Genomic DNA, 14,012 nt, shown 5'->3' on the forward strand with positions numbered 1-14,012 from the left:
TTATTTTTATACTGGTGTGAATTTGCACCTACGTTGAAGCGCCCAGGCCAGAGGTGCATAGAGGAATAACTGTATTTCTCTTTTAACCTGTCTTTAGATTCTTTAGGGGGCCACTTTGTGCTTCGTGGCTCCCGGGGTTGAATGTAGTTTATTAATTCTTCCATTTGCAATTAAGTTGAATTTGAGCTAAAGTTTGGCAAGGAGGTGTTTTGGGTACGTAGTCGAAGTCATGATGGGCAAGTAGTTTGCAAAAATCGGTCGTGACTTAAACGTTTCAAAGTAATTATTCACTTATGCAAATCTTTAGTGAAACGTCACTTGGGTTGTTGATAAAAATGCCGTGTGCATTGCCATCGAATTGCTGAGAGTGTAGACTTGATTTCAAGTCTGAGAATGCGGTTATTCATCTGCATCATATCAGCAACGAATCCCCCCCCCCCACAGATCAGCCGCAACGCGTCCCAGAGGCTAATGACGGAGGTTAACCCTTACAAGAGGGCGCTACTTCAGGCAATAATGGGTGCGTTCGTTTAGCTGCCCTGGGTCGACCCCCGGTAGTGTGTGGCGTTTTTTTCCCCAGGACGAACGTGTGCAGATAATACCCACGTTAGTCCTAGAAAAAAAACCGCCACACACCGGGGTCGACCCAGGGGAGCTAAACGAACGCACCCAATGTATTGGATCTCCCTCGGGTAGCCTAAAAGCCACGATCGCAGACTTGGAACCAAGTCTATGGACAGAGGGGGGAGTTTCTTACTACACCGCAGCGAGGGGTTTTGTACATTATAGCACTACTGCCACATCCAGTCTTAATAGCGCCGTTATGCGCAAGTTCCCTCTCGGATGATTATTTCAAAAAGGGTTGCAAAGTAGTCTCCTTAGCAAGGAAACCCCACACTGCGTGTAAAATAAAAAAATACGCTTCCTGCCTGCTGCGACACAACCGGTTTGCCATCCGTGATGCATCATTCCCACAGACGTAATGCCTGAGATCATTCCCCATACAATTGAAATAGCGCCCTCTTTAGAGTCCTCCTCTTCCATTATCGCCTTTGTTTTCCCGGGGGCGGGGGGGGGGGGGGGGCAGACCGCGGGTGTAAGATCTCATTCAGTTCCCTTTTTTCAACCCAACTTATTTAAAAACGTACACAATCGGTGTCCCTTGTGGTTTATAACTTAACTTGATAAAAGAAACTTTGTGAAAGTTGTGAACAATCCTATGTAATTACAGGCAATGGTTCAGCTATTGCTGGTTGTCAATGAAGTGGGGGAGGGATGTATTTTTTAATTAGGCCAATGAGTAGTGCCAGCTTCATTGCCCAGCTTTTGGAAACAAATATTGAATAAAAACCACAAACATTTATATTAATCCTAATAAATACATTAGGCCTAATCCATATAAATGAATAAATGAATTACCGACCGCACCCGTTTTCTTCCAACGGTTCGTTGCTTGCCACACATGTTTTGTTAATTTATATTTGTTAATTAATTAATGCATTTACGCTTTTTTTTTAATTCATTATTAATTTTGTCAATCCTGTCGCTATACGTTTTTTTGTCCAGTGCCCCCTCTTTCACTGTTTCCCCTAACAACATAATTCCCCGCGAAAGTTTAAAGGGACAAGGTGACTTTAGTAGGTGGCCCCGCACTATGAATAACGTTTTGGTCAAGATACTTCGTATCAATATCAACAATAATTTGAAGATGTTACTTAAAAAATAGAGCCAGAAATCCATTAATAGTAATTTGTAACTTAATCATACAATAAAATACGAACTTAATGGCATTTTATTTTATCACCAACGCCTTAGCTTGCAACTCCCTGTTTTATCCACACTACAGGGCCGCGCTTTCCGCCAAACCACACGTGATGTTACTCTCCCGCGAAATACAACTCGCGCGCTTTGCCCAAATTAATTCACCCAAAATTTACTGCTTGGGTTTTGCTGGACCGGGTCAGTTGTTGCTGTTGTTCACCCTCTCATAATCTCCCCAATCGACCCCCTTTCATCAGTCATCACAACTTCTAGATCTCCATAAAGACTCGTTAGAGTATCCTTTATCCACACATCTGTTTATTATTGTGGAATTTTAATCCGAACACCTGTAATTTGGAAGCATTTTAGACCCGAACTTTCCGAAAGAGAATCATAAAGGAACACAGCTGTACTGTTTACAATACACCGGTGCAGAGTGCATAGAAAACAACGCATCACAACACAATGCCGAGGGGTGGCTTGCAAACTTCACGAAGAGGTAACTCCACTAGTAACGCAATCCTTCCCCAGCACCATCGGCCCCGAATTCTCATCACCAATCCAGCAAACCAGCAACAGCAACAACTCGAGGAAAATCTGACATTTTCAAGTCCGACTTTCGGTTCTGAAATCACGAACCCGTACCTGGACGACTCGAACTGGGCGGAGGGTTTTGAGGAGCTGTTGGACGTCGTGGATTGTACTCCGGATTTGACGACGAAAGGTTCTCGACCAGCTCTCGGCAGGCCACTGGTATATTTCCCATCATATTTTTCATGTTATGGTTAAATAAACTATGGAGTTTGTAATCAGGTAGATAGGTAATGTTCGTGAACAAAACAAAGGGAGGGGGGGGGTACTTTTTAAAAATATATTTATAGCTCTGTCATTGATTGTTTAATTACTTTTGTCATTGTTTTGTGGAGCTGGCCTAACTTCAACTTGGAAATCCAACTGACTTTTTGTCCAACATTTGTTGTTGTAAACATTTATTACAAAAGAATTGCACTGAGTAGCAACAAATATTTATGTAAAATTTCATGTTTGCTAGCTAGATTTTTAATTTTTTTTTTTAAATAATGTTACGGAAACATTTCTTTAAAAATTTAAACTAGCTGCAACCACTTTTTCATGAAATAACCTAAATAAGAATAATAAACTCCCTCAACTCAAACAATTTTTTGTTGTTGCTTTGCTTCATTTTGATAAAAATTGGTGACGTGTGGTGGCGCGTTTTTACATGTTACATTTTTCCAAATTTAACAACCAATTAAAATTAAATTGATTCACGAAGAAGGAAGAACTTTGAGGGGTCACTTCATCTGCTTGATATTTATGAACAATTCAGAACTGTAAACAATATCGAAGTAGGCCTATACAATGAAATAATAAACAAATACTAAAACCACCAGGCCTTGAAATAACCCACTGCACCAACAGCAATAGAGGGATCCATTAAGCTCTGCCCCATTGCATATTGACCAATCACAACCCATTGCGCAACCAAAATAAAGTCTGACATGCGTATGCTTGGCGCACGCGGCAGAGTTGTGCAGAAAGGCATTGGAGAGGCTCACATGTTCTACTTTCTTGCTCACAGGTGCGCCGTGGGTGGAGCCTAATGGATCGGTCTATTGCCATAATGTTATTGCTGTTGTACCGTTGGCAAAATTCCAATACAAATGTACATTTTTCCTCATGTAGACATATAGGGTGGCCCTTAAGGCCAAATAACAAAAAATACCAGTTGATCGTCCCGATTTTTCAAAAAAGAGGAGGATGAGGGCCTTACTATTTACTATTTACTTTTTTTTTTCAAGATGGCTGTTAAGTATTTCAAATCAAGCAGGCCACCAATTCTTCAGTTTGATTCAACCGCAAACTTATGTATACCTATTAGTTGCATCAGGACCTGTGTTAACAGCTCTCATTGAACTTTGGTAATTCGCTCCTGTCCTCAAGCAAGCATAGAGAGTGGCTGCCTCCTGCAAGGAATAATAACCTTAGGAATTCCGACTCTTTGTCTAGTATTAGGTGCAGAACCAACCGATACAGGTCTAGCCCCATTCCCTACCTCACCAGTATTTTGAACATGTAACACATTTTGGCAGGCCTCATATTTTTACCATCGATTTTATTCCCAGTTTTTATTTTCTTGTTTGCATGTTTGTTTTGTCTTTTTTACCTTTTGCGCGTGTGTGTTTGGTTTTTTGTTTGTGTGTTTTTAATGTGTTTGTTTGTCTGGTGGAGTGTTTGTTTGTCTGGTGGAGTGTTTTGTTTGTTTGTTTGTTTGTTTGTTTGTTTGTTTGTTTGTTTGTTCGTTCGTTCGTTCGTTCGTTCGTTCGTTCGTTCGTTCGTTCGTTTGTTTGTTTGTTTGTTGGGGTGTTTGATTGGTTGTTTGTTCGTTTGTTTGTTTGTTGGGGTGTTTGTTGTGGTGTCTGTTGGCGGGGGGGGGGGGGGGTATGTTTGTCGGGCTGCTGTTGGGTTTGTTAGTTAAGTGTGCTTGTTAAATATTTATTGTTTTTGTTTTATCTAATTTTAGTTCTCATGACGTCTCTTTTGACTTTGCTCTTAATTTTTTAATTTTTCTTGTGTATAAATTTTCTCTCTGCTTTTTAAAATGTTTATATAATAATGTAAATCTGTATTTTAATTCAGTCTCAGGACTGCGACAAGCAGATGTTTTTACAATAAACCAGTAATAATAATAATAATTAACACTGACAGGGTCGGATAACACTAAAAAGATTTGCTGGTATATGCGTTCAATAATTTTGTTTTATGAAACAGACGGTTACAAGTGTTCGAGAGCATCAAGTTAGATTCGGAAAAAGCTCCTCGGCCAGTCCTTTTGAAAAGATGGATGTTTTTTTTTACAAAAAACAAAAAATAGTAAATAGTTAAAAAAAAGGATGCGGCCCCAAAAAAGGATGCGGGCGGGGACGATCAACTGAGTTTTTTTTTTTTATTTGGCCTAAAACCCGATTCATACTTCCTGCAAAGCACATGCCATGAGAATTTTGATGTCACGACTCCGTAACGAATAATTCACAACAGTTAAGCTGTGTTCAACTCCTGTGAAATATTCGCTGCGAAAACAGCCTTGTGACATCAAAATACGATTTGCATGAACCTGGCTTTGCCAGAGGAAAATGGCCTTGCCCCTTCAAGAGTGAAGTTCAAGGCCTGAAACACGCAGTGCCTTTAATCATTTTTTCGATGAAGTATCTGTTTAACATTGGTAATTATTGATCTGTGAATTGATTAATTGATTCTGTTTCTCTACTATGCAGGCCAAGAGGAAGTTGGATCTAGACTTGTCTTCCAGTCCAGGTCTTATTAATGTTAGTTCTTTCAAAGCACCGAGTCCAAGGGTTACAAAGAAACGTGTGACCAAGCAAAGTCCCAAAAGTATGCCTAGAGGTAAAAATCAAATCTGTTTACTTTCTTTTGTATATATATACTACAATCCCAGCCAAAATGCTTAGGCCACCAATTTGCAACGATGCAATAATCATTCCCTGTCCACTTGCCCCTGACAACTAACCTTCTCTCCCCTGTCCCTCGTGTCCCCCAACATTGTCCCTCGTGCATTGTCCAGGACATGGCTATTGTATGTTTTTGTGTTTTTCAACTGCATCATCTTTCCAAATATATTCAGAGAAGAAATTCTTTAAAAGAAACTTGAGAGTGTTGAGCTGTGCAACTTTGCTATTCGAAAAAAACTAAAAAAATTAAAAGAATTAAGCCTTGATTGTTGTATTGTAAACCCATAGTTGTTAAGTCACCATTAGAAAAGTCCCGCTACGACACATCGCTAGGTCTCCTAACCAAACGCTTTGTGGGTCTTCTAAGAGGCGCACGAGACGGGGTACTAGACCTGAACCAAGCAGCTGAGGTCCTGGAAGTGCAAAAGCGTCGCATCTATGACATCACTAACGTCCTCGAAGGCATCAAGTTAATCACAAAGAAATCAAAAAATAATATCCAATGGAAGTAAGTATATTTTTAGTCACTCTTTGGGTCGAATTGGTTCAGTTTAAGTTGGGCAAGTGGAGGAAATATTGGGGGTAATTGTGCCTTTGCTGATACAAGAATTAAATTGTTTTTTCCCCCATGCACTACATGTACTTCTAGAACTTCTAGGGTGAGAAAATAGAATTAGCAAACAACTTACCAACCAAATGGACCGAGAGTATAAATGCCAAAAATAGTTAATGGCCTGACGTTTCGACCCTAGCAGAGTGTTTCTCGAAGGCTAGGGTCTAACATTTTAGGCCTCCGAAACGCTATGTATGTTTTTTGTCAATATGGTCATTGATAGATGAACATTTGATGGTCATCAGCTTTCAGTTTCCTTGTAACTCGCCTTTCCAAACACACTACATAATATTCACAATAAGTAGCATGTGAGGCCTTTTTAAAAATTTCCTACGTAATACTCGCGGAAGTTTTGCTGTCGAAAAACAAAACTCAAATGGTGCAACCAACCATTCCATAAAAAAGGGTGTTACAAGATTTGTGGCTTCATAATAATATTTATTACGGCAAACACATTAACAAGCACATCTAGACATTAAAAATATTTAAGAAAACAAAGTAAAACAACAGTGGTGTGCCCAGGAGAGCACAAAAGTAAAAAAAAAAAAAACTATCGCCAAAAGGCGCATGTCTCCTAACATGGCTTATACCACACTGTCTTTATTTGTTCGCTGTTCACGCATAGCGCACAAATGAAGATAGAGCGGTGTGTGCCAGAAGCGTTGAACGGGGACTTGAACCCACACTCTGCTGATAATAAACACCAGAGTTTAAGTACGCTGCTCTTCATCGCTTGGCCACTACACGCCAGTAGCTTTTCATAAACACATAATCATTTAAGTTTATTGATGTTGAATCGTGTTGTCTTTTTACAGAGGTACAACCAACTCAGTAGCAGCCAAGCAGCACCAGTTCAGTCAGCAGGACCCCACTGCCCCAATTACAGCAGCTTCAGTCAATCTACATTCAGGTAAACTTGTAGAACTAGTTGGGGAAGTAGTGCTTTCTGCTCTACCAGATAGGTAGACTGGGCCCTGTCTTTTTTCGCAAGGATAAAGACAAGTACCTGCTACTCAGATCCAGTGATTTCCATATGCCCAAACAGCAGTACACTCCTGTCATGTCCGCCATAGAATTTGACTGTATCTCTATGTGAAATGAATGTAGGTTAAAGGTGCATGTACACGCCGGCTGGAGGCCGGTCTCTGGCGTTATTCACGAGCCTCGAAGTGTGACGTCGGATGTTCAGGCTACCAGCCAGGCTTCTGATGTATGATACCAAAGCTAAAATCTGTATGGACTGTAGCGGGGGTAACCCTGTTTTCAGCCTCGGGAGTAGGTGGCAACGAAAAATAGTTGATTGTAGCCCTAACCGGTGGCCTTCAGGCCTTGTGTGTCTGGCCACTTGCATAAAAAAAAAAATTCTTCATCAAATTTAAAGCCATTGGACACTTTCGGTAAACAGTATTGTCCAAGGCCCACACTTCGTGTATCACAACTTATATATAAAATAACAAACCTGTAAAAATTTAGAACGGGAAGACCCACCCTTGTTTCCGCACGTTTCGCTGTGTCATGACATGTGTTTAAAATAAATCAGTAATTCTCGCTATTGAGAATTTATATTGAGAGAGAAGTCTTTCACCATTACCTTCTGTAAACCCTGTAAATTATTTGTAAATCTGTGAACTTTTTGTTTGTTTCCGTACCGAAAGTGTATAATGGCTTTAAAGGCCTTGTGTCTGAATTATCATCTCTGTTTTTAAATTTCCACACCATGCAAAGCTTTAAACACCACTTAAGCTTTGGAGTACTTTCCAATCAACTCTACCTTTAAGGCATTAACCATTATTATGTTTGTGTGTACAGATATTGCAGACCTAGACATGAGGGATAGGAAACTAGATGATCTCATCCACAGTGCAACAGTACAATTAAAAATGCTCACAGAGGATCCAGAGAATGCAAGATATCCTTTTCAAAATCAACCAACAGTCGGGTTACCGTGACTCTAGCCATGCATAGTTCCTTCAGCCATGCATAGTTCCTTCAAGTAGTTGGTAAGACACTGCTCTGGAATGGCAAAGGTCATGGGTTCGAATCCCACCCTAGTAACATGCCTGTGATTTGTTTTCACAGAGCTCTGGGAAAGTACTGAGTATACAGTGCTAACACACATCGGGGTATATGGGTAAAACCAAAATGAATATTCTTTATCCCCGATGCAAATTTAACATCTTTTAGAGTGAAAGAAAGTTGTAGAATTCTGTCAAACCATGTAGACTCATCAAAGCACCATATATTTTTTACCGTGTACAAATTGTGACTGGTATCTTTCTCATTTCTGCTTGGCAGAAAATTGTTAAGCGATATTTTCTGCTTTTAAAAGCAGCTATATGAAGTTGGGCCCTGTTTTGGCCCTAAAGCATCCCAACTCCCAATGTCCATATATCAACTTTTGGTTTCTCAATCTATCTGAGTACAGTTTCCTTAACTGCTGCTTACATATGCCTATGTAACATACCACGATATCAGGAGTATCGACAGCTTTGAAGACCAAACAGTAATAGCCATAAAAGCCCCGCCAGAGACCAGACTAGAAGTCCCAGATCCAAGAGAGGTGAGTATAATCACAGGACGACTGTGTGGTAGGGCGATCTTTATTTTTCATTTTACATCTATTTTCCTTTAGAATTTATACTGGTCCCGGTCAGTGCACGAAATAGTTAACTGTAGGTTGACTCCAAAAAATCATTGTAAACTAGAGCAAGTCAATTTACTTGTGTTTTGGTTTACGCCTGGTAATAGTAGTAACTAGTTCTTGTAATAACTAGTTCTTCTACAATAACATATCAATGTGCTTTACATTAGTGCCCTGGTCATTGGGCCCATAACATTCCTTAAGCTCTCTGGGGAGTATAAAACCCTGGGCAACCGCAGCACTCCAAAGGTTTTTCATACACATTATCAACCTCTACCCTCGCAGGTACACATTTATACTTCTTGGTAAAGAGAAGCAATTATAGTAAAGCATCTTGCTCAAGGACACAAGTGTCATGACTAGTGTCATGGTAAGCACCATGCAAGCAGTCACAACTTGTTAAAGCCATTGGACACTTTCGGTAAACAGTATTATCCAAGGCCCACACTTCGCGAATCACAACTTAAATATAAAATAACAAACCTGTGAAAATTTGGGCTCAATCAGTCATCGGACTCGGGAGAAAATAACGGGAAAACCCACCCTTGTTTCCGCACGTTTCGCCGTGTCATAACACATGTTTAAAATAAATCCGTAATTCTCGCTATCGAGAATTGATATTGTTTTAATGTGTTCTCAAAAAGTAAAGCATTTCATGGAATAATATTTCACCATTACCTTCTGTAAACCCTGTAAGTTATTTGTAAATCTGTGAACTTTTTTTCTTTTTTTCTGTAGTCACTATCAGTACATCCCTACCAGGGATTAGTGATGAGACATATCAAGGCTTGGCTGCAGTAGCATGAATTAAAATGTTGTGTTTGTTTGTTTGCTTGCAGAGCATCCAGATCTGGTTAAAGAGTACCAGAGGACAGATAGAAGTATATTTATGCCCCGAGGAATGCAGTAAAGATGACAACTCATCAGATACCAGTGGGTCGCCATGCAGTAGTAAAGGTAGGTCTCACCGACTGATGGTGTAACATGCCATGGATCACAGAAAAAAAACGAAATTAGGGGGCCATGAAACAAAATGGAGCAATTGGAACGTTGCGATCATAAGAAACAACGGATTAGACACCCGCCAGCTGGGAGTTATAGCGCCCGGGATTTAACACCTCCAACCCCCACGAGACACGGCATGGGCGGTACGTGATATTCCACAAGGCTTACGTTCCGATTGCCCCACGCCGTGGGGCCATACAAGCGTCCGTTACACGGACTCTCTGAATGCTAATCTTATGTTCGATTTTTGACCATTATTTACGATTTCAAATCGTCACGTATCCATAATCTGAATAAGTAGTCTATACTTGAAATCTCACTGTTTTCCTTTTAATAGGCCTAATGACCACGGAATCACTTTGAGCAAAGATTATTAAAAATAGAGCGCCGATCATATTGACCGTTGACTCGATCTAGTTTGAATAGTCATCTTCAATTCGTCACGTGATATGAATATTGCATACATTAAAAGTCATTTACATAGTCTGGCCACGCCTTCAATTTGCAAATGTCCAAGACCTTGGTGAGTACAGACTCTAGACATGGTGAGATCTAAATCAGAGAAACAGAGCGCCCGCTAGCGTTCGTTCATTACAAGCGTGTACAGTTTTTGCCGTGCATAATCGGAACGTTGGTTGTGTGTGACCGCGCAACACCAATGGTCTTGGAACCAAGACTAGGGCAGAAGAGGCAGAGATCACTAATGTCAATCAATGAAAACATGCATGTGTGTTTGTACGTGCCTTGCACAACCTGCATCCAATACAGGCCTGTATGCGAGGGCAAGGGCCCCAAGGCATTTTCGCATTGAGAGCACCCTATGAGGAAATTGAATTTTTTTAATAGAGCCTTTCAAGGGAACCAAGGCAATGACCAGGGGGCATGGAGGCGATCGTCTTGGTTGCCTCCGTTAGGTATAAGGCCTTGCAATGTTGGGTCCTCTTTGACCTGGCCGAGGATGCTGCTTGATCATGTGGATGTATGTTCAGTTTGAAACGGCATCATCTGTCAAAATGTTCAGTTTGAAACGGCATCATCTGTCAAAATATGTTCAAGGAAACAAATTATATTAAAACAAAACTTTGTGCCCCCAAAAATAAGGCCAATTAAGGATGCAACAATGTCTGGAGTGTCGTGCTTTAAAGAACATGATTGTCACGACCGGGACTCGAACCCACACACTGCTTATCAGAAACCACCAGAGTTTAAGTAATTTGCTCTTAACGGCTCTACCACGGTGCGCCACAAACTTTTAAGACATTTTTTGTTCACCTCTCTTCAGGAGATCCAGCGTTAAAGTCTTCCACTCTTGATGAGGATGACATCTCACCACTCAACAAGAGCTTCCTGATGGAGACCGAGGACCAGAACAGCACCGATGACTTCGATGACTTTGTTCCGCTATCCCCGCCAGCCGTAGACGACTATTTATTTGCACTCGGAGACAACGAAGGCATTTCTGATCTATTTGATGCATATGATTTGTTTTAAGATGTTCAAGGGCCATGCCACAAGAGGCAATTTACAGGCAACCAGTTTCAGGCAACCTCCAAGAAGATGAGATAAACAAATATCCATTTCAACATAACTTTCTTCAGGGCTGTAAGAATAACAGTTGTTACTGTAATTGTTTGTAGAATAACCCCTGTGCTACCAAAGTGGTCCTGTAGCATGCACTGCATTTGGTTGCCTGTAAAAGTTGCCTCGTGTGACAAGGCCTTAACAATTTGTTTTTTTAGCATCCGTGAGAATTAGTCCTTAAGACTTCAGAGTGCTTGAAATCTGCTGTCAATCAATTTTGAATTCATGCACACCAGAAGTTCCACAATAATCAATCAATTGTTAAATTAATAAGGTGCCAATCCAACAGTCGTTGCTCATAGCGCCGATAAGCTTTATTATAATTTCAAGTTACTCGTTGGATCAGTACAGTTTTTAATGTAATAATAATACATGTACAGGGAATTTAGATGGCACTCTACAAAGTAGACTGCGCCTGTGCGGCTCAACACATGTGTGCAATTCGATTGTTTGACATTATGGCGATGGTGGCCTTTACATACAAGGCATCTGGGCCTAATTTCATAAAGCTGTTAAGCAGAAAATACTGCTTAGCAAATTTCTTTGCTAAAGCAAGAAATGAGTGGGGTACCAGTTGCAACATTGTAAAGTTTCTAGAGTTTTGGACGGTAACCAGTTTCTGTTTTAAGAAATATTTTTCTGTGCTAAGCAAGATTGTATACTTTCAGGCTTTATGAAATTGGGTTCTGTTCACTTTCTCTTGAGTGAATATTGACTTTTATCGTTGGGCGTCCATCTTGTACTTCTCCCATTTTAAATGAGTATAACCAAACTGAGGCCGTAAGGGCACATAGTCTGGTGCATATTTGGTAGAGATTTGAATTGGTATGAAAAATTATAGAGGCGCTGAATGGCGCAAGATGGGGAACTAGAGCTCTTTCCATATGTGAAATAGGCATGGGCGACATTTCAGCAAGCAATATGTTATATCTTTGATAGCAGTGGTCGTTGTCTGCATTGATATATTGTTGCATGAACAGAGTTGCTCCCTGAAATGGCCTCTAAAATGGCTCTCCATCTTGCGCCTTTGGTGCTCTAAAATATTTGATCAGTAATTCAGTATGCATTAGGACCAGTCACAACTGTGGGTGCGTTCAATTAGCGTCCCCGAGTGGACCCGATCTGCCCCTGGTACGTTCGAATAGCTGCGATGTCATTCCAGGGGCTCCACCCGGGTACAATAATAAATAGGGAAAATAGATTGGATAATGTTTTAATAATGTGCAAAGTTCAACTTTGAATATGCTTTCTAGTTGTATACTATTTGGTTTGGTCTCTTTATAAAATGAAATATTACTGTGCTTGATATAGGGGGGGGGGGTAGAGGGTACCCCCCCCCCCAATGTTCCAAAACTTTAAAGGAACACGTTGCCTTGGATCGGTCGAGTTGGTCTTTGAAGCGTTTGTAACCGTTTGTAATAAAATGCATATGATTAGAAAGATATTTTAAAAGTGGAATATAATGATCCACACACAGATCACTCAAAATTGCATGGTTTTCCTTTTACCTGGTCGACCAACACGGTCGGCCATTTATGGGAGTTGACTTGAGTAAAATTTTTGACTCGCATACATGGCTGACCGTGTTCGCGAAGTAAAAGGAAAACCACTCAATTTTGTGGCAAATTTGTGTGGATCATTATATTCTACTTTTAAAACATTTTTCTAAACCATATGCATTTTATAACAAATGGTTACAAACGCTTTGACCAAATTGACCGATCCAAGGCAACGTGTTCCTTTGATACTATTTTCCTCTTGTAAAGAAGTAGCTCTTGAAATTCCTTTAAAGAATTTCTTGAGATTCCTTATCAAGCATCAAATGAAATGAATTGCAAATGGAACAATGCCTTAACTTTTCTTATTAATTATCTGAAAGTGCCTCACAAGAAGTGTTCCTTATAATTTTGGTAAATTGTAATGTGTCTTTTTCTAATGAAGTGTTTCCTCTATATGAACTTTTATGAAATGTTAATAAAAAAGAAGTTGCCATGATTTTGGCGACACAGAGAATTCAAAACTGGTATGGAAAGATGTGTTTTGTTTTTCTCGTTTTCAAAGTGTTTGCCCTAAACTTTTCTAGTAACCAGTGGCCAGCAGGCAGACAGTTTGTCATACTCATTTCAAACTAGTATGTCGGCTTCATTTGAAGAGAAGTTGGACTGGTTCTTGGTCATTTTAACTGCTGTTGGCGTGCATACACTTGAAACAGAAAGCTGGTTACTAAGGTAGCTATCTGTAACCTGGTTAATCTCTGGCAAGAGAGGGTGCTATTACAGTTCAATTATCAAAACTATAGTTTGTCACTGCTTGTTTATAATATATCGCGCACTAACTGGACTTCAACAGTCTAGCACATTTCTGTCTAGAGTTTTTTTTAATTTTACTGTATGACAAGGTGTAAAATAAAGGTCTGATTATCTAACCTTAGATAATTACCAAGCATTGTCTTTAACTTCCGGTCGGTTCCATACCACCAACGTTCAATTTAGCCATGAACTTGTTAACTTTTTTATATATTAGTAGTTGTGTAAGATTTTTTTTATGATTGAATAACACAACAAGAATGCTCCTTTTTGTGTGGGTGTGCGTCACTATTGTTTGCTGAGTCACATGACAACATGGTACGATCAGAGAGCACCTGACCTATTGCCCACTTACGAGGGGTCAACAGTGAGTCAACACACTAAATACAGTAATCACACTTGTACGTGATTGGTTAATTTTAATGAATATTCATAGTACATTTACCAAGCCGGTCTCAAGCTGAGGCATAAGCCTGTAAGACAAGCCACGGACCGACAAATATATATCTCTAAAAACAGAAGAAACTGATGAAAACGAAACCTGCTACTTTATTTCGGCAAAAAGAACACAGATTTAAAGAATCGAGCACCCAAAACATTATGAAAACCCCTGTGAG

General features: G+C 40.1%; 1 protein-coding gene across 1 annotated transcript; it reads left to right on the forward strand.

Annotated features, from left to right (window-relative positions):
- Nucleotides 1–1,945: 1,945 nt before the first annotated feature.
- On the forward strand, nucleotides 1,946–12,424 carry LOC117300985 (transcription factor E2F3-like). The gene is made up of 8 exons (XM_033784860.1): nucleotides 1,946–2,514; nucleotides 5,055–5,184; nucleotides 5,538–5,757; nucleotides 6,678–6,772; nucleotides 7,672–7,771; nucleotides 8,308–8,422; nucleotides 9,343–9,460; nucleotides 10,791–12,424. Exons 1-8 carry the CDS (start codon nucleotides 2,227–2,229, stop codon nucleotides 10,997–10,999), a joined length of 1,275 nt encoding a protein of 424 aa, XP_033640751.1. The 5' UTR covers nucleotides 1,946–2,226; the 3' UTR covers nucleotides 11,000–12,424.
- Nucleotides 12,425–14,012: the final 1,588 nt, after the last annotated feature.

Source organism: Asterias rubens, chromosome 16, assembly GCF_902459465.1.
Source record: "Asterias rubens chromosome 16, eAstRub1.3, whole genome shotgun sequence".
Lineage (NCBI taxonomy): Eukaryota > Metazoa > Echinodermata > Asteroidea > Forcipulatida > Asteriidae > Asterias > Asterias rubens.

Coding starts and splice junctions, on each gene's coding strand:
- LOC117300985 (XM_033784860.1), top strand. CDS start 2,227: ATGCCGAGGGGTGGCTTGCAAACTTCACGAAGAGGTAACTCCACTAGT. Junction 7,772..8,307: donor GAGGATCCAGAGAATGCAAG/ATATCCTTTTCA, acceptor ACTGCTGCTTAC/ATATGCCTATGTAACATACC. Junction 8,423..9,342: donor AAGTCCCAGATCCAAGAGAG/GTGAGTATAATC, acceptor GTTTGCTTGCAG/AGCATCCAGATCTGGTTAAA.